The following is a 25,626-nucleotide window of genomic DNA, read 5'->3' on the forward strand; positions in this document are numbered from 1 at the left end:
TTTGAAGAATGTTTCCCTCCTGAACTTTGTTAAGACCCTTGATATATTTGAACGTTTCTATCATGTTCCCCCTTTCCATTCTCTGCTCCAAACTAAACTATACATATTAAGATCTTTTAGCCTTTCCGGGTAAGTTTTTTGATGTAGGCCATGCACCATTTTAGTTGCCCTTTTTTGTACACTCTCTAATGTATTTATATCCTTCCTTCTGGAGATATGAGGGGTCATTTCGAGTTGATCGCTCGCTAGCAGTATTTAGCAGCCGTGCAAATGCTATGCCGCCGCCCACTGGGAGTGTATTTTAGCATAGCAGAAGTGCAAACGTTTTTATCGCAGAGCGGCTACAACATTTTTTGTGTAGTTTCAGAGTGACTCAAAACCTACTCAGCGCTTGTGATCACTTCAGACTATCCAGTTCCGGATTTGACGTCACACAGTCACCCAGCGTTCGCCCAGCCACGCCTGCGTTTTTCCTGGCACGCCTGTGTTTTTCCAAACATTCCCTGAAAACGGTCAGTTGACACCCAGAAACGCCCTCTTCATAACAATCACTCTGCGGCCACCAGTGCGACTGAAATGCTTTGCTAGACCCTGTACAAAACTGCATTGTTCGTTGTGCCCGTACATCGCACGTGCGCATTGCGCCGCATGCGCAGAACAGCCGTTTTTTAGCTTGATCGCTGCGCAGCTAACAAATGCAGCTAGCGATCAACTTGGAATGACCACCCTGGTCTCCAGAACTGGGCACAGTATTGCAGATGAGGCCGTACCAATGATCTAAACAGTGGCATTATTACTTATTTTTTCCTGCTACTGATTCCTCTCCCAATGCAACCAAGCCTTTCTCATTGCTTTGTTACATTGCTTTCCTACCTTTAAGTCACCTGAAATAGTGACTCCTAAATCCCTTTTTCTGTTTCACTTTTTTAAGTGACTTAGGGGGTAATTCTGACCCGTTCGCTTGCTGCTTTTTGCCGCAGCCGAGCGAACGGTTACACACTGCGAATGCGCCGGCGCATGCCAGACGGCCGAAAGCCGTAGCTGGGCTGCGATCGCTTTTGCCTGATTGACAGGCAGAGTCAGTCGCTGGACGGGAGGGGGCGGCGTTTGGCCTCCGTTTTGTGGGCGCGGTCCAGCCAACGCAGGCGTGGCCGGACCGTGCGGGGAGCGGGCTGCAGCGGCTGCGTGACATCATACGCAGCCGCTGCGGGCTGGGGAGCGACAAGTAGCTCCTGGCCAGCACGCTAAAGCTGCACTGGTTGGGAGCTACTCTTAAAGTGCAAAGGCATCACCGCTGTGCGATGCCTTTGCACTTCTGCGTGGGGGGGGGGGGGAGGGGGCACTGACATGCAGAACGGACTAGCCCTGTGCTGGCCGTCCCCCCACATGTCAGTGTGATTGATCATAGCTGTGCTAAATTTAGCACAGCTACGATCAACTCGGAATGAGGGCCTTAAAGGCAGGAAAGCAATACAACAAAGCAATGAGAAAGGCAAGTCATATGCTTGGCTGCATAGGGAGAGGAATCCGTAGCAGGAAAAGAGAAGTAATCACACCACCATCTCCCCCAAACTCAGTCCCACATTCAATAAATAACCTTCAAATTAGCCCAGCAGTAATTATAGTCCCATCACACCACCGTCAATAACTAGATACCTCCATGTTGCCACTATCATAACAAATAGCCGTTACCAATAAATGAATAATTCCTACTCAGAATGAAATTGTTATATCTCAATCTCTGACTCCCATCCTACACTTACCTTCCTCCACCCGGCACTACAGACAGGATGCATTCTTGGCGATGTACACGCGTTGCAATATGTCAGATGGATGGTCCTGCAGGCTGCCATCACTGTTTGCGCTGCCCTTTGGGGTGCGACCTGTCCCACCGATTGCTGCCTAATTGGGCAGATGAAGCGAGCACTAGAGTGTGCTAGGGACGCTGGGCTGTGACTAGAATCGCACAGGAATTCATGTTACACAGGTACAGAGTCACAGGTGAAGCACAATGGATCTTGGCGAGACGCAGCGCTGTGTGTATAGGTTCAGACTCACTCGCGCACAGATCTACAAATGTCACACATCAAATTGATCACTGTAATCTAGCAATGTCGTTTATCTCTTCCAGGTGTTTTTATATATGAGTGTGGAGGGCCAGGAGCGTTTCAAGGGAGGAGGGGGCCCGTGTCTCACGCACAGTCCGTGCGGGCCCCTTCCTCCCTGCGGCGCGGTGGACTCTGCGCATGCGCCGGTCTCCGGAAACATGGCACATATTTCAGTTTAAGTTCAGTTTAATAAATGAATCCAGATTGATTAGGGCTCTCAGTGTATTATAGATTCTGGCTATCACTTATCAAGTGCATTCTATCAAATGATAACCGTAGTTGCCAACATCAGCACAGCGGTGGGTGATGCGGACAGGGCCGGTTCTGGACCTTGCGGCGCCCAGGGCGAAAGTTTCCATTGGCGCCCCCCCTCACGACGGTGAAACAGGGTCTGTGCACACCACAGGCGCGCGGAAAAAAATGGGGGCATGGCTTCGTGGGAAAGGGGCGTGGTCAGTTTTGCTCCTGTAGTTTTGCCCCCTGTAGAGTTGTGCACCCTGTAGAGCTGTGCCCCCAGTAGCTGTTATGCCCCCTACAGCTGTGCCCCCAGTAGCTGTTATGCCCCCTACAGCTGTGCCCCCAGTAGTTGTGCCCCCCTGCAGCTGTGCCCCCATTAGTTGTGGACCCAGTAGTTGTGCCCCCCTTAGTGTGCCCACCACTGCACTCCATCTCCGCTGCCGGCGCCGCACCTCTGATCTATATGAGAGACGTCATGACGTCTCTCCCATAGCGCCGCACAGAAAGGTCCTCTCTGCGAATGGAAACTAGACGCTACCTCACTGTACGTCTAGTTTCCCTTCGCAGAGAGACCCTTTCCCTAACCATCGCCGCCGCCATCCTAGTTAGTACCAGCTTTTGCCACAGCGGCGGAGCCCCGGGACAGTGGCGTCCCGGGCAAAAGTCCTGCTTGCCCGTGGCAAGAGCCGCTACTGGATGTGGAGGGCGTGGCTTGGCAAAGGGGGCAGGGAGGGTGTCTGACATGGGGGCTAATTCAGACGCCCAGCACAGGGCTAGTCCGCCCTGCATGTCAGGCCCTACCCCCCCACAGCGGCGATGCTTTTGTACTTGGCAAGTAGCTCCCTACCTACGCAGCTCCTGTGCGCTGGCAGGGAGCTACTTGTCGCATCCTGGGTCGCAAAGGCTGCGTGTGACGCATCACACAGCTGCCACGTCCGGCTCCCCGCACGGTCCGGGCACGCCTGCGTTGCTCAGACCGCCGGACTGCCCCCTTCCGCCAAGCCAACGCCTCTGCCTGTCAATCAGGAAGAGGCGATTGCTGGGCTGAGATGCCGATAGCATCTCTGGCGTGCACATACACACTGCGGCGCATGCGCACAGCAATTAGGTCTGAATTATCTCCATGGTGCAGAAGGCAGTGAGGAGGGGCGTGGCTGCATGATCACATTATCATGACCACGCCCCCTGCTATACAATGCTGAGATTTTTGGTATTGTACAGGGGAGGGGGCGTGGTTACGATGATGCGATTCAGTGGGAATTGTATCATCGGCCGTCCGGTCCGCCCACTTGATTCACAAACTTGCACCGACGCCTGTACAAGGTGAAAGTAAAGAGCCAGGGTAATCAATAACTCGTACGGTGGTCGATGGCTTTTTGGAATTACTCTAATTAAGATCCCCGGCCAGCGCCAATATGAAATGAAATAAGTTTGTCTCTGAAAGTGACACAATTCGGCTTCCCAGCCTCTGCCGCACCTCCCAATTCTCGTCCCCCGCTACGTACAGAAGGCATAGAGCTGCTCGTGTTTTCGTACAGTGGGCGATCAGGTCTAAACTCTGCATACGTATGCACCGCAATGCGCAGGCGCGTCACATGGGTACAAACCGGATTGCCGCTCAGCGATGGGTTTGAGCGAAGGATCCATTTTTGCACGGGTGTTCGCAAGTAGATTGACAGGAAGAGGGCGTTTGTGAGTGGCAACTGACCGTTTTCAGGGAGTGTTTTGAAAAATGCAGGCGTGTCCAGGCGTTTGCAGGGCGGGTGTCTGACGTCAATTCCGGGACAAAAAGACTGCAGTGATCACAGCGGCTGAGTAAGTCCAGACCAACTTAGAAACTGTACAAAATGTTTTCGCAGAGCTCGGCTGCACAGGCGTTCGCACACTTGCACGGTGAAAATACACTCCCCCGTGGGCGGCGACTATGCGTTTGCACGGCTGCTAAAAGTAGTTAGCGACCGATCAACTTGGAATGAGGGCCTATGTGTAGGGACCACATCAGATATCAGAGATATTTTTTGCTTGCAAAAGCAGCCCCATAGGTTTCTGAGTACTGCTTTTTTGCCGAGTTTACCAAGGTCAGAATGCAATACATTGCAGGGCTTGGTCCCAGTAGCTAACATCATCTCCAGATGGCACGGTTCCAAGCCGGGTCAGACCTGGGACTCCCTCCTTTTACACCGCAGTGCTGATCCAGGATATTCCCAGATCTGCACCATTTACATTGCACGTGGTTGCAGTGTCTTTTGGGCCGGCGCTTAGAGATGATGTCATCTCCAAGCGCCCGGAAACCTGGCATATCGGGACTTCGGTGTGTCACACTGGGGGCAAGCCCAGTAATCTGGAAGCTGCCGGCCAACTGACACAACGCTGCATAGAAAATGGGAGTTCTATTTAAGATGGGATGTTGCCCATAGCAACCAATCAGATTCCAGGTATTATCTTCTAGAAGGTGCTAGATAAATGAGAAGTAAAATCTGATTGGTTGCTATGGGCAACATCCCATCTTAAATAGAACTCCCAGCTTAGTAAATTTACCCCCAGGTGTGTGCCGATGGTGCATTGCCCACAGCGCAAATGCACTGAGGTGCACCATCGGGCAACACACCCGCAGGGCTGCAATCTCCAGCCTGCACACAGTCACTGCCGCTGGCGGCGCTGCCTGTTTCCAGCGTGCGGCGCCGCCTGTGTCCCGAGTGCCGACTCCCGTTGGTGGTGCCTCCTGTGTGTCACTGGTGGCGCTGCCTGTGTCCAGCATGCGGCGCCGCCTGTATCCCGACTCCTGCTGCCTGTGTTCATCGTGCAGTGCCGCCTGTGTCCCGTCCCCCACCGCCGGCTCCTTTAAGGGTCTGGCTGCCACTGCACTCACCTGGCTGTGATGCTGCTGCTCCGGAGAGATGGTGAGTATCAACTATTCTATCTATCTATCTATCTATCTATCTATCTATCTATCTATCTATCTATCTATCTATCTATCTATCCTGCCATAATGAGTAAAAAGGGGGACGCTGCCGGCCGTAATGTGTAAAAAGGGGGACGCTGGCTGCCGTAATGAGTAAAAAGGGGGACGCTGTCTGCAGTAATGTGTAAAAAGGGGACGCTGTCTGCCGTAATGTGTAATAAGGGGGACGCTGTCTGCCGTAATGTGTAATAAGGGGGACGCTGTCTGTCGTAATGTGTAAAAAGGGGGACACTTGCTGCCGTAATGTGTAAAAAGGGGGACGCTGTCTGCCGTAATGTGTAATAAGGGGGACGCTGTCTGCCATAATGTGTAAAAAGTGTCTGCCGTAATGTGTAAAAAAGGGGACGCTGTCTGCCGTAATGTGTAAAAAAGGAGACGCTATCTGCCGTAATGTGTAAAAAAGGGGACGCTGTCTGCCGTAATGTGTAAAAAAGGGGGACACTGTCTGCCGTAATATGTAAGAAGGGGACGCTGTCTGCCGTAATGTGTAAAAAAGAGGACGCTGTCTGCCGTAATGTGTAAGGGGCTCTACCTGGTGTAGTGGTGCTACTGTACGGTTGGTATTATTTTGTGGCCACACCCCTTTCCCGTGAAGCTAAACCCCTATATTTTTTGCGCGCGCACTGCCTCCAGATGCAGCAGTATATACATGTGGGTATTATACACAGGTGCAGCGGTATATACATGTGGGCATTATACACAGGTTCAGCAGTATATACAGTACATATGGACATTACACACAGGTGCAGCAGTATATACATGCAGGCATTATACACAGGTGCAGCAGTATATACATGTGGGCATTACACACAGGTGCAGCAGTATATACATGTGGGTATTATACACAGGTGCAGCAGTATATACATGTGAGCATTATACACAGGTGCAGCAGTATATACATGTGGGCAGAGGCGGAACTACCGGCAGTGCAAGTAGTGCGTTGCACTGGGGCCCGCCTCTGTCCAGGGGCCCAAGCATATAATAAGTCAAACTGACTCATCGTACAGTCGCCCGGTGAGAGGAGAGGAGCAGCGGCACGGGGGAGGAGAAGGGAGGTGGAGGAGGGAGCCGCAGCAGCGCTTTGTTACTGGTGGAGGCACTGCTGCTGCTGCCCCTCTGCTTCACTATAGGCTGTCTTCCGAGAACAGCCTATAGTGAAGCAGTGGGGCAGCAGCAGCAGCGCCTCCACCAATGACACAGCGCTGCTGCGGCTCCCTCCTCCTCCACCTCCCTCCTCCTCCTTCTCTACTGCCCGGGAATCGTCAATCTGCACCGAGGAGCCTGAGCCAGCGGAGAGGGTAAGTATAATTCTTCTTTCTTTCTTTCTTTCTTTCTTTCTTTCTTTCTTTCTTTCTTTCTTTCTTTCTTTCTTTCTTTCTTTCTTTCTTTCTAAATGGGGAATGCCTGCCGCAATGTGTAAAAATGGGGAATGCCTGCCGCAATGTGTAAAAAGGGGGAATGCCTGCCGCAATGTGTAAAAAGGGGGAATCTGCCTGCCGCAATGTGTAACAAGGGGGAATCTGCCTGCCGCAATGTGTAACAAGGGGGAATCTGCCTGCCGCAATGTGTAACAAGGGGGAATCTGCCTGCCGCAATGTGTAACAAGGGCACGTTGTCTGCCGTAATGTGTAACAAGGGCACGTTGTCTGCCGTAATGTGTAACAAGGGCACGCTGTCTGCCGTAATGTGTAACAAGGGCACGCTGTCTGCCGTAATGTGTAAAAAGGGGACGCTGTCTGCTGTAATGTGTAAAACGAGGAATCTGTCCGCCGTAAGGTGTAAAAGGGTCTCTACCTGGGGTAGTGATGCTACTGTGCGGCGTAATTTGAATAATGGAGACTACTGTGCACCGTTTTATGAATTGGTATTATTTTGTGGCCACACCCCTTCCCCACGAAGCCACGCCACTATGTATTTTTGCGCGCGCCTACGGCGCACACTGCCCCTGTTTTGCATGCAGGGGTGGGGCTCCAATGGCATTTCTTGCACACAGTGCTAAAATGTCTAGTTACGGCACTGTTGCTAGGTATCCACTTCCCTGAGCAGGTCCCCCTCACCAGATCCTCTCCAGGGGTGAGGGGGTGGACTTGGATGGGATGGGATGGGATGGGGGGGGGGGGGCCCAAGCCATTTTGTCGCACATGGGCCCACCGCTCGCTAGTACCGCCACTGCATGTGGGCATTATACACAGGTGCAGCAGTATATACATGTGGGCATTATACAAAGGTGCAGCAGTATATACATGTGGGCATTATACACAGATGCAGCAGTATATACTGCTGGAAATTTGTTGCGTGTTGGTCAGAGATGTGTGGATAAGATAGGTGGGGGTGTGGAGGGGTGCGGGGGGGGGGGGGGGGGGGCACTGCCTCACTTGTCATAGACTTTTTACTCCTGAGTTTTTACTATAAAATATGTGTTATCATGTCATATACATAGAATTTATATAGTCATAACTCTGGCGTTTACGTTAGTATGACAGGAAAGGATCTGCCTCACCTCACCGCACGTCACTGTTCATCCGTCACCCAGTTACCCCTTAATTTAATTCCTGCAGCCCCACCTGCTAAACATCCCTGTCCCCCATATCCAGCAGGGTTGGTGAACCTATGGAGGGAATTGTTGATGTGTGTCTTTTCTCAGAGACGTTGGGCTCCACGGTAGAAATCACCAGAATGTCAAAGAGAAGAAGAACTAACATACCGAGACTTGGCCAAATAACCCAGGATGAAGTGGAAGCAGCCCCCGACAGTGATGAAGCGGGTGAGTTGGGAGGCGGCTAGTGCATGGAGGGAATGTCAGAGCAGCGGGCACCTATCCCTGTTGGAACCCAGCATTATAGAGTGGCAAGTGGTAATGTGCATAGAGAAGGGTGGGTTTGGCAATGTTCTGGTGTAATATAGACCAGGAGCAATAGTAGAAGACAGTAAGACCTTTGGCATGTAGGAATTTGTGCCATTCTTACTGGAGAACCACAACTGGGGAGCATCTTAACAGTACAGAGACTTGACTTACAGCGTGGGTGACCGGGGTCTAGGTCAGTGGTCTCCAACCTTAATTGGGGTGTGAGCTACTTTCGGAAAATAAAACCTCTGAAGGAGCTACCCCCTCCCCCCAATGCGTGTGCATTCCTGCGAAAGTGGGTGTGGTCTCACAAAAGTGTGTGCGGCCTCACTACTACAAGTAGTGCCCCCCCTGCGTAGTGCCAGATATACAAATAATGCCCCTCAGCAGTGCCAGATATACAAATAATGCCCCTCAGCAGTGCCAGATACACAAATAATGCCCCCCAGCAGTGCCAGATATACAAATACTGCCTCCCAGCAGTGCCAGATACAATGCCCCCACCAGTGCCAGATACAATGCACCCCACATTGCCATATAAAATGCCCCTGCAGTACCAGATAAAATGCACCCCCCCCCCCCACAGTGTCCGATACAGTGCCCCACACAGTGCTAACCCTTGCTGGCTTCTTCTATTGCAGCCGGTGCTGCTCCTCGTGTACGAGGAATGGAAGGGGATGAAAGCGCAGCGCGCGCCTCTCCTGTGAAGTCCAGAGAGCGGCTGCAGTGAGGGTGACAGAGTCTCCGGCGGCGGCGGGCATTTAAAATATGGTCCGGTAAGTGAGCCAATCAAAACTCGTGGTCCGGCAGCCAATCAGGTGCCGCCACTGCCGGTCCACGAGCTCTGATTGACTGACGGCCGGTACCATATTAAAAATGAAGGGAGGAGGGAGTGCCAGTGACTTCCCAAGCCCATGCGCTATGTGAGCTACTGAGAATACTACGGCGAGCTACCGGTAGCTCGCGAGCTACGGGTTGGAGATCACTGGTCTAGGTGTATACGTGATGCCATGGGTGGGAGTTGAGGCCTGACCTGCAGCATGTTGCAACGTTTCTAAAGCAAGGATTCACTAAGGCATTTAGATACAAAGCTAGGGGAGGGTAGAAGTGGCAGCGTCAGCTTATGATCCATCACTCAATTGCCAGATTTACAAAGACTCGAGTTAGGCTGCATGACTGATCCATTTGCCAAAATGGCTATCAATAATTTGAGGCAGAGGTGCATTGACAGCTAAACTAGACATAGAATTCTCATTCAGATAACTACCGCATTTCGACGCAAGGTTTTCGACACGTCGGGTTCAAGATTAAAAAATAACTATTACATTCTGAAAAAACTAAATTCTGACCCAAACACTATCTCACACTACGGCAAAATGGAAGAGAAGTCGAGTGATAAAGGAACTGCGCACTGAGGCTGCCTACTAGCTCAAATATCCAAAATCAGTGCCTCTCCAAACACCTCAAAAACAATACAAAGCAAACAGGTTTAGGATAAATGATAATAAGCAGGCGCCTAAATCATATGAAAATGGTGTAACAATACGTTCCTTTTATGATGAAGGACCTCTTCATAACTCCATTCCCTTTTGACAGATGAATTCTCACCATGTGGAGAAAGATCAAAAATACATCATGTGTAGTACAATTAATTTAATAAACTGACATATACATACATTCAACTCAGAGGAAAACAAAATAAAAAAATAGTCCCCAAGTTCTGGTGCAAGTGGTTCTAACAGCACAATTACCAGAGTTCGTTGAGAACTGGTGTGAAGCAGCTCTCAAACAGGCAAGATGATAAATAGTCACCAGATGGTCTCCCCGGGTGGACAGTCTGTGAATGCCCTCGGGCAACAAGTGTTGCAGTCCAATCCTCGACCAGAAACTCGGGGTCCAGATGATCAGCCGACGCGTTTCGACCCAAGTGCTCTGGGTCTTTCTCAAGGCAGAATGAAAATCCTTGTAACAGAACTAGCTTATAAACCCCCTCAAGCCAATCCCCTTCCTTTATCCATTAATTCTCTGTGGGCCAATCAGAAGCCTCAGCATTCCTTTATTCACTGTTTATTGGTAAATCCCTATGTCAATCAAGTATAGTGCATAACCAGTGGTCAGTCCGAATGGAAACCACGCCCCGTGCCTCTAAATTTGCGGGATCTCAAACCTGCGGTGACGCTGTCTCCTTGGCAATCAACGTACTACCGGAAGTTGTCATGCCCGATCCGCCGGCGGCGCCCCCACGTCCGCGCCATTTCCTTGACAACCGTGCCGAGATGTTTCCGGAAGCTGTTGTTAAGAGTCCACCGGCGTCATCTCCATGATGACTCCGCTGCCGTGGTAACCTCTGAAGCGTCCCCGCAGGTGATTCGTCTCCGCGCATACAGGACCCGTAACATCACATCCGTCCCGACAGCTTCTCCCGGCCTGTCGCCTTCATAATACATTGTTACCATAGTGATCACCACAAACAAATAAACATTCCCCGTAATTCAGGAATCCTATATTTTACAGATGCTCTTCGTTAGATCTAAAAAACAGACAAAAGTCATGTGATTGATGACGGGTGTATGAAATAAGAACACATTAAAAAAGATTTATAAAACTATATAAACACGTATAAAATCTGATATATACAGCAGCATGTGATTTATAAAATGTTATAAGATGTCATAAAAACCACTTTAATTCAAAATCTTTGTTAATACCTTGCGGATGAAGAGTATTAAAATCAAAGATCAATTTCATCTCGCATTTTGCTAATAGGGAGGCACTGTCCTTTTGGCGAGAATTGCACCTCACCAATTTGATCCCAGCGAATCTCACAATTTGTGAACTGTTTTAAAATGGTTGGAGAGGGCATGGGTCTCCAACCCTTTTTTGATGTTCCTACAGTGCTCCCCTATCCGTATCTTTAAGGCTCGTGAAGTACGCCCTATATAAAAAAGGTGGCATGAACATTCTATAAAATAAATAACATTACTCATGTTGCATGTAATAAAATCTTCCAGTTTAAAAGTATATCCATTTATGGTAATCGCATACAATTTTCTGGTGCCATCACTTTTTACTTCTCTGCATCCTATACATGCACCACAGCGGTGGAAGCCTTTAGTGGCAATTCTACCTTCCCGTTTCTTTAAAGCGAGGTGGCTCCTTACCAATGAATTTTTTAGGTTTGGAGCTTTCTTATAGATAAAGACTGGATGTTCCGGAATGACCGCTTTTAAAATCGGATCTTTTCTCAAGATGTTCCAGTTTTTCTTAAACGAGTTTTCTAAGACCTTAGATTGGGAATTATAACCCGTAATAAATGCCTACTCGTACCTATTGTTGTGGGATATTTTACCGGTGTTTGTCTTTAATAGGTTTCTCCTATCTACTTTCTCAACCTCATCTAATGCTAGGTACGAGTGGGCATTTGTTACGGGTTATAACCACTTGCACCAGAACTTGGGGACTATTTTTTTAATTTTATTTTCCTCTGAATTGAATGTATGTGTATGTCAGTTTATTAAATTAATTGTACTACACATCATGTATTTTTGATCTTTCCCCACATGGTGAGAATTCATCTGTCATAAGGGGATGGAGTTATGAAGAGGTCCTTCATCATAAAAGGAACATATTGTTACACCATTTTCAGATGATTTAGCGCCTGCTTATTGTCATTTATCCTAAACCTGTTTGCTTTGTACTATCTCACACTACCATCGCATCTCCCAGCACCCATGCCCATCCAAGCTACTTGAGAAACTTGCCTACACTCGCCTCACACACTTTCTTAACTCGCACAACTTCCTTGGACCCACTTCAGTCAGGCTTTCTTTCCCAACACTCCACAGAGACATCACTGACAAAAGTAGTGAATGATCTGGTCACTGAGAATTCTAAAGGCCATTGCTCACTTCTTATTCTTCTTTATATCTCTGCTGACTTTGACACTGTTGAACACTCTCTTCTCATACAAACACTACAATCCCATGGCCCATTCTTGGTTCCTATCCTACCTATCTAATCGCGCCTTCAGTGTCCGCTTCTCTGATTCCACCTCCTCTTCGCTACCTCTATCAGTTGGAGTTCTACAAGGCTCAGTCTTAGGTCTTCTGCTTTTCTCAATCTGTACATCATCTCTTGGTAAACTAATCAGCTCTTTCGGATTTCAGAATCATCTGTATTGGTCCGTGTCACTGAATGCCTTTCTGCCGTTTCATCTTGGATGACATCTCGCCACCTTAAACTTAATATTTCCAAGACAGAATTCATTATATTTCAACCGACCAATAAAAGTTACCAACCTGATATCTCTATCACTTTTGAGAACTCGACAATCAATCCTACCCCCCAAGCTCGCTGCCTAGGTGTCATTCTTGACTCCGAACTGTCCTTTGTTCCTCACATTCAATCTGTCTCCAAATCATGTTACATACATCTAAGACACATATCCAAAATACGATCATACCTTACACAACACACAGCAAAAACTCTAATCCATGCTCTCATTATCTCCCGCATTGATTGTAATAGTATTCATCGTCTGCGGATCCGCTCTGTCAGTCACTCCATTGGTTACCTGTATTCTGACGTATTCAATACAAAATCCTTTTATTTACACACAAGGCTATTAACCAAACTGCACCAACATACATCTCTTCCCTTATCTCAAAATATCTCCCAACCCGACCTCTCCGTTCTTCACAAGATCTGCGTCTGTCATCCACACGCATTACTCGCTCCTGATTGCAGGACTTTTTTTGGTCTGCACCCACTCTGTGAAATGCCCTCCCACGCACAATAAGACTTACCTCTAGTCTCCAAACCTACAAGCGTTCCCTAAATGCTCACCTCTTCAAGAAAGCTTATTAAATTCCAGAACCACCCACATAACCTTCATTTGCTTTCCTATCCAACTGCATCCCCACTGTACAGTCCACTCATATCCTCACATATTTTCTCTTTCTTCGCTTTCCCATCCTTCTAACCCCTGGCCAACATTTCTGTGTGACCATATCATACAGCCCACCTTAACAATCTGTTGGACCATTATACATGTCCTTGTATATCAGTGCCTATTTCCCTATAGAGCATAAGCTTGCGAGCAGGGCCCTCCTACCTCTATGACTGTCTGTCTATTACCCAGTTTTGTTTTATCACTGTTGTTTCCAATTGTGAAATGCAACAGAATTTGTTGCGCTATTCAAGTAACGGTTAACAAATAAGTAATGAATAAATAAACCAATCTGTAGACGGCACCATTTCATGTGCATTTTATGAGACGTTAAGTTCATTTTATCAATGTCTGATCCAGCACAGCAAAAACAGACAATAGCCATCAGATATTACGTCATAAAATCACATTGCCGAGGATTAAACAGAGGTCCAAGCGCCAAACCCGGCATGACTGGCCATAGACAACTTTTCTAGTGTTAATGTTTTGAGACATGACCCTCACAAAACAACTAACCATCTTCCCAGGGCTGCCATCAAAAATTGAAAAAAAAAAAAAAAGTAGACAGGACTCCCCCTCCAGAGGAAAAATAGACTGTGGGGTCCCCCCATCCCCCTCCCCCAGCAGCGCATACACAGTAGAACAGCTGAATTGGGGTGGGGGGCAAAGGAGTTAGTAATGTGCCAGTAATACTTCCACTTGAGAATAATCTCCAGCCTCTTTCCCCCAGTTCTCTTTTGCCTCATCCCATGTGTCTGCAGCTCCAGCTGGCCTCCTTCTGTCTCTCCAGCCTACTATCTCTCCAGCCCCCCAGTGTCTCTCTAGTTCTAGCCAGCCCACCTTCTGTCTCTCCAGCCCCCCAGTGTCTCTCTAGTTCCAGCCTGTACACCTTCGGTCTCTCCAGCCAGCCCACCTTCTGTCTCTCCAGCCCCCCAGTGTCTCTCTAGTTCTAGCCAGCCCACCTTCTGTCTCTCCAGCCCCCCAGTGTCTCTCTAGTTCCAGCCTGTACACCTTCGGTCTCTCCAGCCAGCCCACCTTCTGTCTGTCCAGCCCCCCAGTATCTATCCAGTTCCAGCCTGCACACCTTCTGTCTCTCCAGCCCCCTAGTGTCTCTCTAGTTCCAGCCTGCACACCTTCGGTCTCTCCAGCCAGCCCACCTTCTGTCTCTCCAGCCCCCCAGTGTCTCTCTAGTTCCAGCCTGCACACCTTCTGTCTCTCCAGCCCCCCAGTGTCTCTCTAGTTCCAGCCTGCACACCTTCTGTCTCTCCAGCCAGCCCGCCTTCTGTCTCTCCAGCTCCCCAGTGTCTCTCTAGTTCCAGCCTGCACACCTTCTGTCTCTCCAGCCAGCCCACCTTCTGTCTCTCCAGCCCCCCAGTGCCTCTCTAGTTCCAGCCTGCACACCTTCTGTCTCTCCAGCCCCCCAGTGTCTCTCTAGTTCCAGCCTGCACACCTTCTGTCTCTCCAGCCAGCCCACCTTCTGTCTCTCCAGCCCCCCAGTGTCTCTCTAGTTCCAGCCTGCACACCTTCTATTCTCTCCAGCCAGCCCGCCTTCTGTCTCTCCAGCCCCCCAGTGTCTCTCTAGTTACAGCCTGCACACCTTCTGTCTCTCCAGCCAGCCTACCTTCTGTCTCTCCAGCCCCCCCAGTGTCTTTCCAGTTCCAGCCTGCACACCTTCTGTCTCTCCAGCCCCCCAGTGTCTCTCTAGTTCCAGCCTGCACACCTTCTGTCTCTCCAGCCAGCCCACCTTCTGTCTCTCCAGCCCCCCAGTGTCTCTCCAGTTCCAGCCTGCACACCTTCTGTCTCTCCAGCCTGCACACCTTCTGTCTCTCCAGCCCCCCAGTGTCTCTCTAGTTCCAGCCTGCACACCTTCTGTCTCTCCAGCCAGCCCACCTTCTGTCTCTCCAGCCCCCCAGTGTCTCTCTAGTTCCAGCCTGCACACCTTCTGTCTCTCCAGCCAGCCCACCTTCTGTCTGTCCAGCCCCCCAGTGTCTATCCAGTTCCAGCCTGCACACCTTCTGTCTCTCCAGCCCTCCAGTGTCTCTCTAGTTCCAGCCTGCACACCTTCTGTCTCTCCAGCCAGCCCACCTTCTGTCTCTCCAGCCCCCCAGTGTCTCTCCAGTTCCAGCCTGCACACCTTCTGTCTCTCCAGCCTGCACACCTTCTGTCTCTCCAGCCCCCCAGTGTCTCTCTAGTTCCAGCCTGCACACCTTCTGTCTCTCCAGCCAGCCCACCTTCTGTCTCTCCAGCCCCCCAGTGTCTCTCTAGTTCCAGCCTGCACACCTTCTGTCTCTCCAGCCAGCCCACCTTCTGTCTCTTCAGCCCCCCAGTGTCTCTCTAGTTCCAGCCAGAACACCATCTGTCTCTCCAGCCAGTCCACCTTCTGTCTCTCCAGCCAGCACACCTTCTGTCTCTCCAGCCAGCACACCTTCTGTCTCTCCAGCCAGCACACCTTCTGTCTCTCCAGCCCCCCAGTGTCTATCCAGTTCCAGCCTACACACCTTCTGTCTCTCCAGCCCTCCAGTGTCTCTCTAGTTCCAGCCTGCACACCTTCTGTCTCTCCAGCCAGCCCACCTTCTGTCTCTCCAGCCCCCCAGTGTCTCTCCAGTTCCAGCCTGCACACCTTCTGTCTCTCCAGCCCCCCAGTGTCTCTCTAGTTCCAGCCTGCACACCTTCTGTCTCTCCAGCCAGCCCACCTTCTGTCTCTCCAGCCCCCCAGTGTCTCTCTAGTTCCAGCCTGCACACCTTCTGTCTCTCCAGCCAGCCCACCTTCTGTCTGTCCAGCCCCCCAGTGTCTATCCAGTTCCAGCCTGCACACCTTCTGTCTCTCCAGCCCCCTAGTGTCTCTCTAGTTCCAGCCTGCACACCTTCTGTCTCTCCAGCCAGCTCACCTTCTGTCTCTCCAGCCCCCCAGTGTCTCTCTAGTTCCAGTCTGCACACCTTCTGTCTCTCCAGCCCCCCAGTGTCTCTCTAGTTCCAGCCTGCACACCTTCTGTCTCTCCAGCCAGCCCACCTTCTGTCTCTCCAGCCCCCCAGTGTCTATCCAGTTCCAGTCTGCACACCTTCTGTCTCTCCAGCCAGCCCACCTTCTGTCTCTCCAGCCCCCCAGTGTCTCTCTAGTTCCAGCCTGCACACCTTCTGTCTCTCCAGCCCCCCAGTGTCTCTCTAGTTCCAGCCTGCACACCTTCTGTCTCTCCAGCCAGCCCACCTTCTGTCTCTTCAGCCCCCCAGTGTCTCTCTAGTTCCAGCCTGCACACCTTCTGTCTCTCCAGCCAGCCCACCTTCTGTCTCTTCAGCCCCCCAGTGTCTCTCTAGTTCCAGCCTGCACACCTTCTGTCTCTCCAGCCAGCCTACCTTCTGTCTCACCCAGCACACACATCCAATCCCTGCAGCCCCCAGACACTTACCTAAACCTGTGTCTTTTGCTGTGGCTGTCTTCTTTGTGCTGCGTCTGGCTTTCTGTCTCACAGCGGCGCACTTAACGTCATGACGTCACGTGTGCCTTGTCTGAGTGATTGAAAAAACTTTATAAATTGTACCAGTTTCATTCTAATCTAAAACTCTCATTTTCATCACTATACAGATGCTGCACCTGAATTCAAGACTTTAAAAATTGGACTGGTCTTCGGAGTGGTGGCCGTCACCGGTTGTCTCGCTGTCTTTATTTTCTTTTGTTTTGAGGGTTGATTCTGAGTTTTATTTTCCTCACAAAGCTTCGCGTGAGGTTCCAAAGTGCTGGCTATAGATTATTTATAAAGAGCACAAAGTCCTTTTTGCTATAGCCGTGCTTCATGGTTAACGCAGAATATCTGGCACAAGCAATATAGCGGCAGTCTTCAGGATTAATACGCTGCAGGGGGCATCTACAAAATCCATCCCAAGTGAAGTATAAGACAAGACCTGAGGAATGCTAGGGGGTAAATGTTATAGGTTGAGAGAAGACGGGGGTGCGGGAGTTTGTGCGAGAATGCCTTTCTTTTTAAAGAGGCAACCATTTACAAAATGATTGCCGCTTTAAAAATAAATGCATTCGCTCACAAACTCCCGTACCTCGGGCTTCTCTCAACCTATAACATTTACACCTAAGTCTGAGCTGGCAGAAATGTCACCAATAAATGCCCCCTTTCACCCCAACTTTGTCATTGGGTCTATGTACTAAGACTTTTCCATAAGCCCTGAACGCCGGGACTACGGTGCGGAGAGTGGCGTTACCCTATAGAAGCCTATGAGCTTCTTTCTGCATCCTTCATGAAACGGATCTGATCGGGACGGGACGACTGCCAAAGAGGACTTTGCAATGTATTATTACTAGGCTAGGACTGTAAGAAGAGGAACTTTGGCACCTACTGTATTTATCAAAATGTGTCGGTAAGGATGATTCTCTGGTATCGCTGCAATTTATGAAGTGTAACCGAAAGCCTAGAATTGGATTCAGATTCTCTGATAAAATAAATAAATTGTAAAAAAATAAATAGATGATATTAAAAAATAAAACAGAACATTGAATATATGGATTATTCCAAGAACAATTGATATGGCGGTCACACTACGGACTACCTGTAAAACTGCTGACACGATTCTAAGGGTCCGGTATGTAATACCGGGCGTCGGGATCTCGGCGGTCAGGAGACAGATGCCGGAATATCGCTATCCCGGCAGCGAGCGCAGCGAGTCCCCTCGTGTGCTCACTGTGCGCGCCGCGCTTTGGGCTTTGCTCGCAACACTATTATATTCCCCTCGGGTGGTGGCGTGTACCACCACTGGGGTGGGAAATGGGGGCTTTGTTCGGCATTCTGGCCGTCGGAATTTTGCCGGATGTCGATATTCCGGGGTTGGTCTACTGACCGCCGGGATCCCGATGGCCGGTAAATTAACTGCATCTCGATTATAAGAATACATGCTATATGCAATGTCTTATAATGTTCTGGTAATGCTACATATACAATTGCATTGTTACTGGGGGTTATTCAGAGTTGTTAGCAAACCAAAAAAGGAAGCAATTACACATTACACAAATCTAACTCTCTCTGCACATGTTACATCTGCCCCACCTGCAGTGCACATGGTTTTGCCCAATTGCTAACTTTTTGGTTTGCTAACAACTCTGAATAACCCCCACAATCTGCCCTTTCATATTTGTTTTGGTTACGTATATCGTATGTGTTTTGGCTCTAGAAAGCCCCTGTTGTGGGGGCGGAGACAATAATTAACCTATCACCGATGTCCCTACTTTCCTGTGGATTGTTAGGCCGTGTTCCCATGGAGACTGGTATCAGTGGACAAAATGGCTGCACCTATTGGGGGTAATTCCGAGTTGATCGCAGCAGGAACTTTGTTATCAGTTGGGAAAAACTGTGCAGGGTAAATACTGGCTGCTTTATGTTTACATTGCAATTTAGATTGCAGATTGAACACACCCCACCCAAATCTAACTCTCTCTGCACATGTTACAGCTGCCCCACCTGCAGTGCACATGGGCCCTCATTCCGAGTTGTTCGCTCGCTAGCTGCTTTTAGCAGCATTGCACACGCTAAGCTGCCGCCCTCTGGGAGTGTATCTTAGCTTAGCAGAATAGCGAACGAAAGATTAGCAGTTCTGCTATTAAATATTTCCCTGCAGTTTCTGAGTAGCTCCAGACCTACTCATGGATTGCGATCACTGCAGACTGTTTGGTTCCTGGTTTGACGTCACAAACACGCCCTGCGTTCGGCCAGCCACTCCCCCGTTCCTCCAGCCACTCCTGCGTTTTCGTCTGGCACGCCTGCGTGTTTTAGCACACTCCCGGAAAATGGTCAGTTTACGCCCAGAAACACCCACTTCCTGTCAATCACTCACCGATCAGCAGAGCGACTGAAAAGCGTTGCACAGCCCTGTGTAAAATTGCTTAGTTTTGTGTGAAAGTACATGGCGCGTGCGCCCTGCGGCCTTAATGCAAGCACAGAATTGCCGGTTTTTAGCCTGATCGCAATTCTGCTAAAAACGGCAGCCAAACGAACAACTCGGAATGACCCCCATTGTGTGTATCAGAGATAAGTTGTGTACAGAAGGTGATCAGTCTTTTGCTTCGCTGTTCCGCACTGTATTTGTGAGTTTGCATTTTGAGGAATATATAATCCAAGGACAACAGTCACATTTCTGTTGTGTGATACGGGTGAGACCAATGACGCATGCAAAATTCCACACACAAAACAAATATTTTTGATCATCTCTATTGTGTAGATGGCAGGACACTTATGGTTTTCAGTAGGTGACGGAACTGCTCATTTATGGTTTTTAATAGGTAACGGGACCTCACGCTTATGGTTTTCAGGGGTCTGGGACTCAGGGTCGACAACAAAAAGGTCGACACACCTTAGGTCGACGCCAATTGGTCGACACACCTTAGGTCGACATGGAAAAAGATCGACATGGACAAAGGTCGACAGGAACAAGGTCGACATGGAAAATGGTCGACATGAGTTTTTTATGTTTTTTTGGTGTCGTTTTCTTCGTAGAGTGACCGGGAACCCCAATTAGTGCACCGCGTCCCCTCACATGGCTCGCTTCGCTCGCCATGCTTCGGGCATGGTGCCTTCGCTCCGCTACCGCTTCGCTCGGCATACTTTACCGTTCCAATCGTAGTCCACGTGGATCGTTAAGTATGAAAAGGTTCGAAAAAAGAAAAAAAAACCCATAAAAAACGCATGTCGACCTTTTTCCATGTCAACCTTGTTCCTGTCGACCTTTTGTCCATGTCGACCTAAGCTGTGTCGACCAATTGGCGTCGACCTAAGGTGTGTCAACCTTTTTGTTGTCGACCTGGAGTCCGGATACTGGTTTTCAGTAGGTGATGGAGCTGAACGCTTATAGTTTTCAGTAGATGACGAGACCGCGCACTTATGGTTTTCAGTAGGTGACAGGACCGCACGCTAATGGTTTTTAGCAGGTGATGAGACTGCGTGTTTATGGTTTTAAGTAGGGGACAGGACTGTAATATTTTATTTTTACCTTTGTGTTTTACAACCAATAAACCAAATCCCCCATATTGCAGTTCTGCTGCCAGGTTTATTTTATGTACTTTTGTTTAGTTATTACTCTTTGTTGTTTTTCAATATAATTGATTTTTCCCTACAAACAAATAAACCTTATTTACATGTCAGTGTGTTATTCCTGTAACCGTGACCGTATGAAGCCATATCTTTATTATCATTAAACTGTAGTAAAATATACAAGTGAGTTTCTATTTCTATAGACACCAAGGTATAGTACATGGCTGCCATATCTCTCTCCATATTCTGCTGCGGCCAGGTTCCGGATGGTAGCGTGATACGGGGCGGGGGTCACACTGATGTCAGATTCACGTAGTCCACTTCTGGCTCTGCAGCGGCCGCTGGAAACACAATAATACACCAGGGTTACTCTATAATGAAGGGAGAGTAATATAGGGGGACATTTACTAAGCAGTGATAAGAGCGGAGAAGTGAGCCAGTGGAGAAAATTCCCCAACAACCAATCAGCAGCTCTGTATCATTTTATAGTATGCAAATTATAGATGTTACTTCAGTGCTGATTGGTTGCCATGGGCAACTTCTCCACTGGCTCACTTCTCCGCTCTTATCACTGCTTAGTAAATGTCCCCCATAGTCCTACTTTAGGCCAAAGATACAGCTAGTCTTAATATAATGCCACATATTTCAAATGTCCTCCTGTGGAGATATAGGGGCAGTTTTATTAAGCTCGGTGAAGTGAAAAAGTGGAAGGTGATAAAGCACCAGCCAGTCAGCTCCTAACTGTAATTTTTCAAACCCAGCCCGTAACATGGTAGTTCGGATCTGATTGGCTGGTCCTTTATCACCTTCCACTTTATTACTTCACCGAGCTTAATAAATCTGCCCTACAGTAACAAGCTGGGACCACGATGGGCGCCCCCTAGTGGAATACAAAGAAAGCAATGTGACAATTTATAACCCCCGGGCCTTGGTGCCTTTGGAGCAATGTAAGGATGGGAACATCTCGCTGGTTCTGACGTCCTCACCTGGAGCGGCAGTGGAAATTACACCTGTCTGATCCAATATGGCTGACAGCGAGAGATGATCCTCGTAATAGAAGGTAAGGAACTCACCTGAGATAATCAAGGATCATGGGAACGAACAGGGGCAATGAAAACATATACTGTAAATGTGCAACATTTGTACACCTGTGTGCGGCTGAGTCTGAATCTGCGCAAAAAGGGTTCCAAGACGAGTGGCCGCGGATTATCCGCATTCCAAGATCCGTTGTGCTTCATCCGTGACTTTGTACATGCATAGCACCAATTCCTGTACGCCTGGGGTCTCTAGTACACATGGCCACCCCGCCCCTGTTTCCAATGCCGCACCCCCACAACACTGAGTCGTCGCCCCCACAACGCTGCGTCCGCATAAGTGATATGTGATCGCATGCACATTGGGTTAAAAAATGCGATCTATACTGAATAAGGCCCATCGCAAGCAAATCAGCCGATGTTTTCTTACTGCGCATGCATCTGAGCCGTAGTTGGCGCACGCAGTGAGGGAATTACGATTGCGGTCGCACTGAGGAATTAGTCGTACAGTGAGTGACAGGAAGTCAGCGTTTGGCGGGTGGGAATGGGGAGTGGCCGGGTAATGCAGGCGTGTCGTTGCCGTTTATATGGCGTTTTCTAGGTGCGCATAAATCATCACTTGCGATCTCGCTAGCTACTGGAGAGCCCTCTGCGTCCTGGGAGAGCAGGTCATCCTGCGCGTCTACAAGGCATTCCGAATCTGCGACATGACTCGATTTCTGACGATGGTACCAATGTACCAAAATTGCATGAAAAATACAATAAGCTCCTTGCATGGGAGCATCTCAGTCCTGCCAGGCGTCTCACCATATGGCATGACTATATATATATATATATATATTTATATATATAGTGTGGTTGCATTGAATTATAGATCTATTATTTGTACAGTATGAAAGCTGATTACTTTTGGTGGTATTAGTATAGAAGGTTAGCGTAGCCTGAGGTTCTCAGTGTAACAATGTAAGGCAGTTCTCATAATGGAGCTTCGTGTTCTCACCAAACTTGGCGTAACGTATGTGATATATGCCCCGCCCCTCAACAAGTGTTCCGTGTGATAAGGAGATTATTATAAACAGTTTCGCTCGGTGACTTTCACTTTCTCTGGAACTGATGGAAAACAGACCTCATCTCACCATGTCTACATGTTTTCTCATATTCCAACTATTGTGGCTTTATAGCGGTAAGTCAGTTTACTGTATATACTGTAAATTACTTTTTAAAGTTTTTGTGTTACTAAGGGGTCTATGTACTAAGCCTTGAAAAAGATAAAGTGGATGGAAATAAAGCATAATCCAATCAGCTCTTAACTGTTATGTTGCAAGCTGTGTTTAAAAAATGACAGTGAGGAGCTGGTTGGTTGGAACTTTATCACTGTCTACTTTTTCTCTCTCCTAGACATAGTACATAGATCCCTAAGACATTAACAAGTTGGGTTTTTATTCTCTAATTCAAATTGGAAATGTTTGTATAATTTGTCTTCTCAGTTGGTGGTGAGGTCCCCTTAGGGCCACCATCAGGACATGACTGCCGGGGACTCCAGTCCTGGGCCCGGATCAAAATGGGACCAGTGTGGATAGGAGTTCACCACAGGCTGCCATAGAGGGACAGCACGGGTGACATTTTGGATTTAGAGCGGCAGCGAGCCAATTAGAGCTCGCAGACCAGCAGTCAATTGGGAGCGCTCTCCCTCTATGGCTGCCTGTTCCGGACTCATTCCCTGTGCTGTGGTCCCGGCCTGCCGCGGTCATGACTAGGGGTGCCACCTAATGTCCTGCGGCCTTGTCCCGGGACTGGCAACTGGCACCCAGAATGGTAAGTTGTGGAGGCTGCAGGGGGATCTGAAAGTGTGTGGGGCGGGTTGGAGTAGAGGGGGGTCCTGCCTATTCTGGCAGTCCCAGTCCCCACAATTTCTGATGGCAGCCCTGAGGATTTGCCTGTCACTGATGAGGACCTGCCTGTTGGTGATGGGGACCTGACTGTTGGTAGTCAGGATATGCCTGTTGGTGGTGAGGACCGGATTGTTGGAGGAGAGGACGTGACTGTTGGTGATGAGGGTCTGAGTGTTGGTGTTGAGGTCCTCACTGTTTGTGATGAGGGTCTTACTGTTGGCGGTGAGGTCCTGATTGTTGGTGGTGATGTTCTGACTGCAGGTGGTGACGTCCTGATTGTTGGTGATGAGGACCTGATTCCTGGTGGTGAGGACCTGATTGATAGTGATAAGGACGTGACTGTTGGCGATGAGGGTCTTACTGTTGGCAGTGAGGTCCTGATTGTTGGTGGCGAGGTCGTGACTGTTGATGATGAGGGCCTGACTGTTGGCAGTGAGGTCCTGATTGTTTGTGATGAGAGTGTGATTGTTGCTGGTGAGGTCCTAACTGTTGGTGATGAGGCTAGAACAAATTTTGCACTTATCACAATTTGACATTAAAGCAGCAAATAATGGAAGGGTGTCCCAAAAAAAGGGTGTTCCCGCACCCTCAAATGATTTTAGGAAAACTTTTTGATATGGGGCACCTTTCCCTTTGCGCTTATAATGAAGATTTAGAGAAGAAGAGGAAGAGACCAACTTAACTTAAAAGTATGAATCCTCTATTTCTGTATGTGTATCTTCTCAACAAAATAACTTGCAGGTATTATACATGGAAAACATCCAGAGTGAATATAAAAAGAAGAAGACAAACAATCTAATGCAGTATGTTCACCACATGTATCTTATATGCAAAAGAATTGTTCATCACCAAAAAATAAAATCCAATATATATGTATTTAAAAACAAATTGCATTTAATAACAAGAATAAAAAATAAGAAAGCTCCATTAATTTCATAAATGGATATTTGGCATTCAATGATGTTACAATCCAGGTTTCTATGAAGGTGGCTTCCTACCAGAAATCGGACAAGAGAAGTGCTCTTAAAAAAGCTGTATGATGTTCAAAGTCCCCTGGGAAGAGTCAGCTCCTATAATGGGCACCCCGTCTTTGTCCACATCTGGTCAGTTTGCCGATCTCCTTTTTTTATCCAACGCGTTTCAATCAGTATGCTGATCTTTTTCAAGGCACGTCCTGTTCCATTCCCTTCTGGGATCTTTATACCCCCACAAATTGACCCTCCTAATTTCTGGGAGGAGCCACTTTCATTTACAAAATAATTCATTTACATGTGCAGTTATTCATTAATTAATCCCTATTTTCACATTGTGTTGTATACTACTATGTACCCTAACACATATCAGATGTTGGTGATGAGGGCCTGACTGGTGGCAGTGAGGTCCTGATTGTTGGTGATAAGAGTCTGATTGTTGCTGATGAGGTCCTCACTGTTGGTGATGAGGCCTGACTGTTGGCAGTGAGGTCCTGATTGTTGGCAGTGAGGTCCTGACTGTTGGTAATTAGGGTCTTACTGTTGGCAGTGAGGTCCTGACTGTTGGACGTGAGGTCCTAAATGTTAGTGATGAGAGTCTGATTGTTTCTGGTGAGGTCCTAACTGTTGGTGATGACAGTCTGACTGTTGGCAGTGAGTATATCTGACTATATCTGACTTTTTGAGATGAGGGCCTGACTGTTCATCTGCCCCTCTTTAGATCTTAGTGAAGCCCAAACAAATATGAGTGAAGCCCAATCAACCGTAAGAGAAAGCAATTCTGGTGCTTTCTTAGCTATTGCTGGAGACAAAGTTCGGAAAGCTACACCAGGCACTAATGTTACCCTGAAATGCATCTTCAAGACAGAAACGCTCCCTGAAATGGGATTGCTGACCGTGCAATGGACAAAAGATGGGGTGAACAAGTGGTTCATGAACAAGACATGTTGTGGCCTGAATAAACTGAAAAAGCCCTTAATAAGTGAGGAAGCCCTCAGTAGAGGACACGCATCTCTAGAGCTGAGAAATGTCCAGAGAGAAGATGCCGGTACCTATACCTGCTATATCAAATACAAGTTACTGGAAAAGAGCATGCGGACCACTCTGCTGGTTGGAGGTACAGTACATCAGATAATATTATCCACAGCCTAACATGACCAGATACAGGCATGAGCTGCCCCATGTGGACCTGAAGGAATGGGATGGGGAGGCTGATGTTATGTGAGTACTGGGATGGGGAGGCTGATGTTATGTGAGGACTGGTATGGGGAGGCTGATGTTATGTGAGGACTGGTATGAGGCGGTTGATGTTATGTGAGGACTGGGATAGGAGGCTGATGTTATGTCAGGACTGGTATGGGGCGGTTGATGTTATGTGAGGACTGGGATAGGAGGCTGATGTTATGTCAGGACTGGGATGGGGAGACTGATATTATGTGAGGACTAGGATGGGGAGGCTGATGTTATGTGAGGACTGGGATGGGGAGGCTGATGTTATGTGAGGACTGGGATGGGGAGGCTATTGTTATGTGAGGACCGGGATGGAGAGGCTGATGTTACTGTATGTGAGGACTGGTATGGGGAGGCTGATGTTACAGTATGTG

The 25,626-nt window shown here is 48.6% G+C and overlaps 2 protein-coding genes across 2 annotated transcripts in view; both read left to right on the forward strand.

Moving 5' to 3' along the window:
• Positions 1-17,596, forward strand: part of LOC134945825 (uncharacterized) — a 65,253-nt gene extending 47,657 nt beyond the window's left edge. Inside the window, exons 5-6 of the mRNA XM_063935338.1 lie at positions 7,952-8,071; positions 16,681-17,596. Coding sequence (XP_063791408.1) covers positions 7,952-8,071; positions 16,681-16,784 — 224 coding nt within the window. The 3' untranslated portion in view covers positions 16,785-17,596. The remainder of the gene's footprint in view (positions 1-7,951; positions 8,072-16,680) is intronic.
• Positions 17,597-22,257: 4,661 nt separating this feature from the next.
• LOC134945826 (titin-like) overlaps positions 22,258-25,626 on the forward strand; it is a 62,338-nt gene continuing 58,969 nt past the window's right edge. The window contains exon 1 of the mRNA XM_063935340.1: positions 22,258-22,342. Coding sequence (XP_063791410.1) covers positions 22,273-22,342 — 70 coding nt within the window. The 5' untranslated portion in view covers positions 22,258-22,272. The remainder of the gene's footprint in view (positions 22,343-25,626) is intronic.

This window comes from Pseudophryne corroboree, chromosome 7 (assembly GCF_028390025.1).
Source record: "Pseudophryne corroboree isolate aPseCor3 chromosome 7, aPseCor3.hap2, whole genome shotgun sequence".
In the NCBI taxonomy this organism is placed as follows: domain Eukaryota; kingdom Metazoa; phylum Chordata; class Amphibia; order Anura; family Myobatrachidae; genus Pseudophryne; species Pseudophryne corroboree.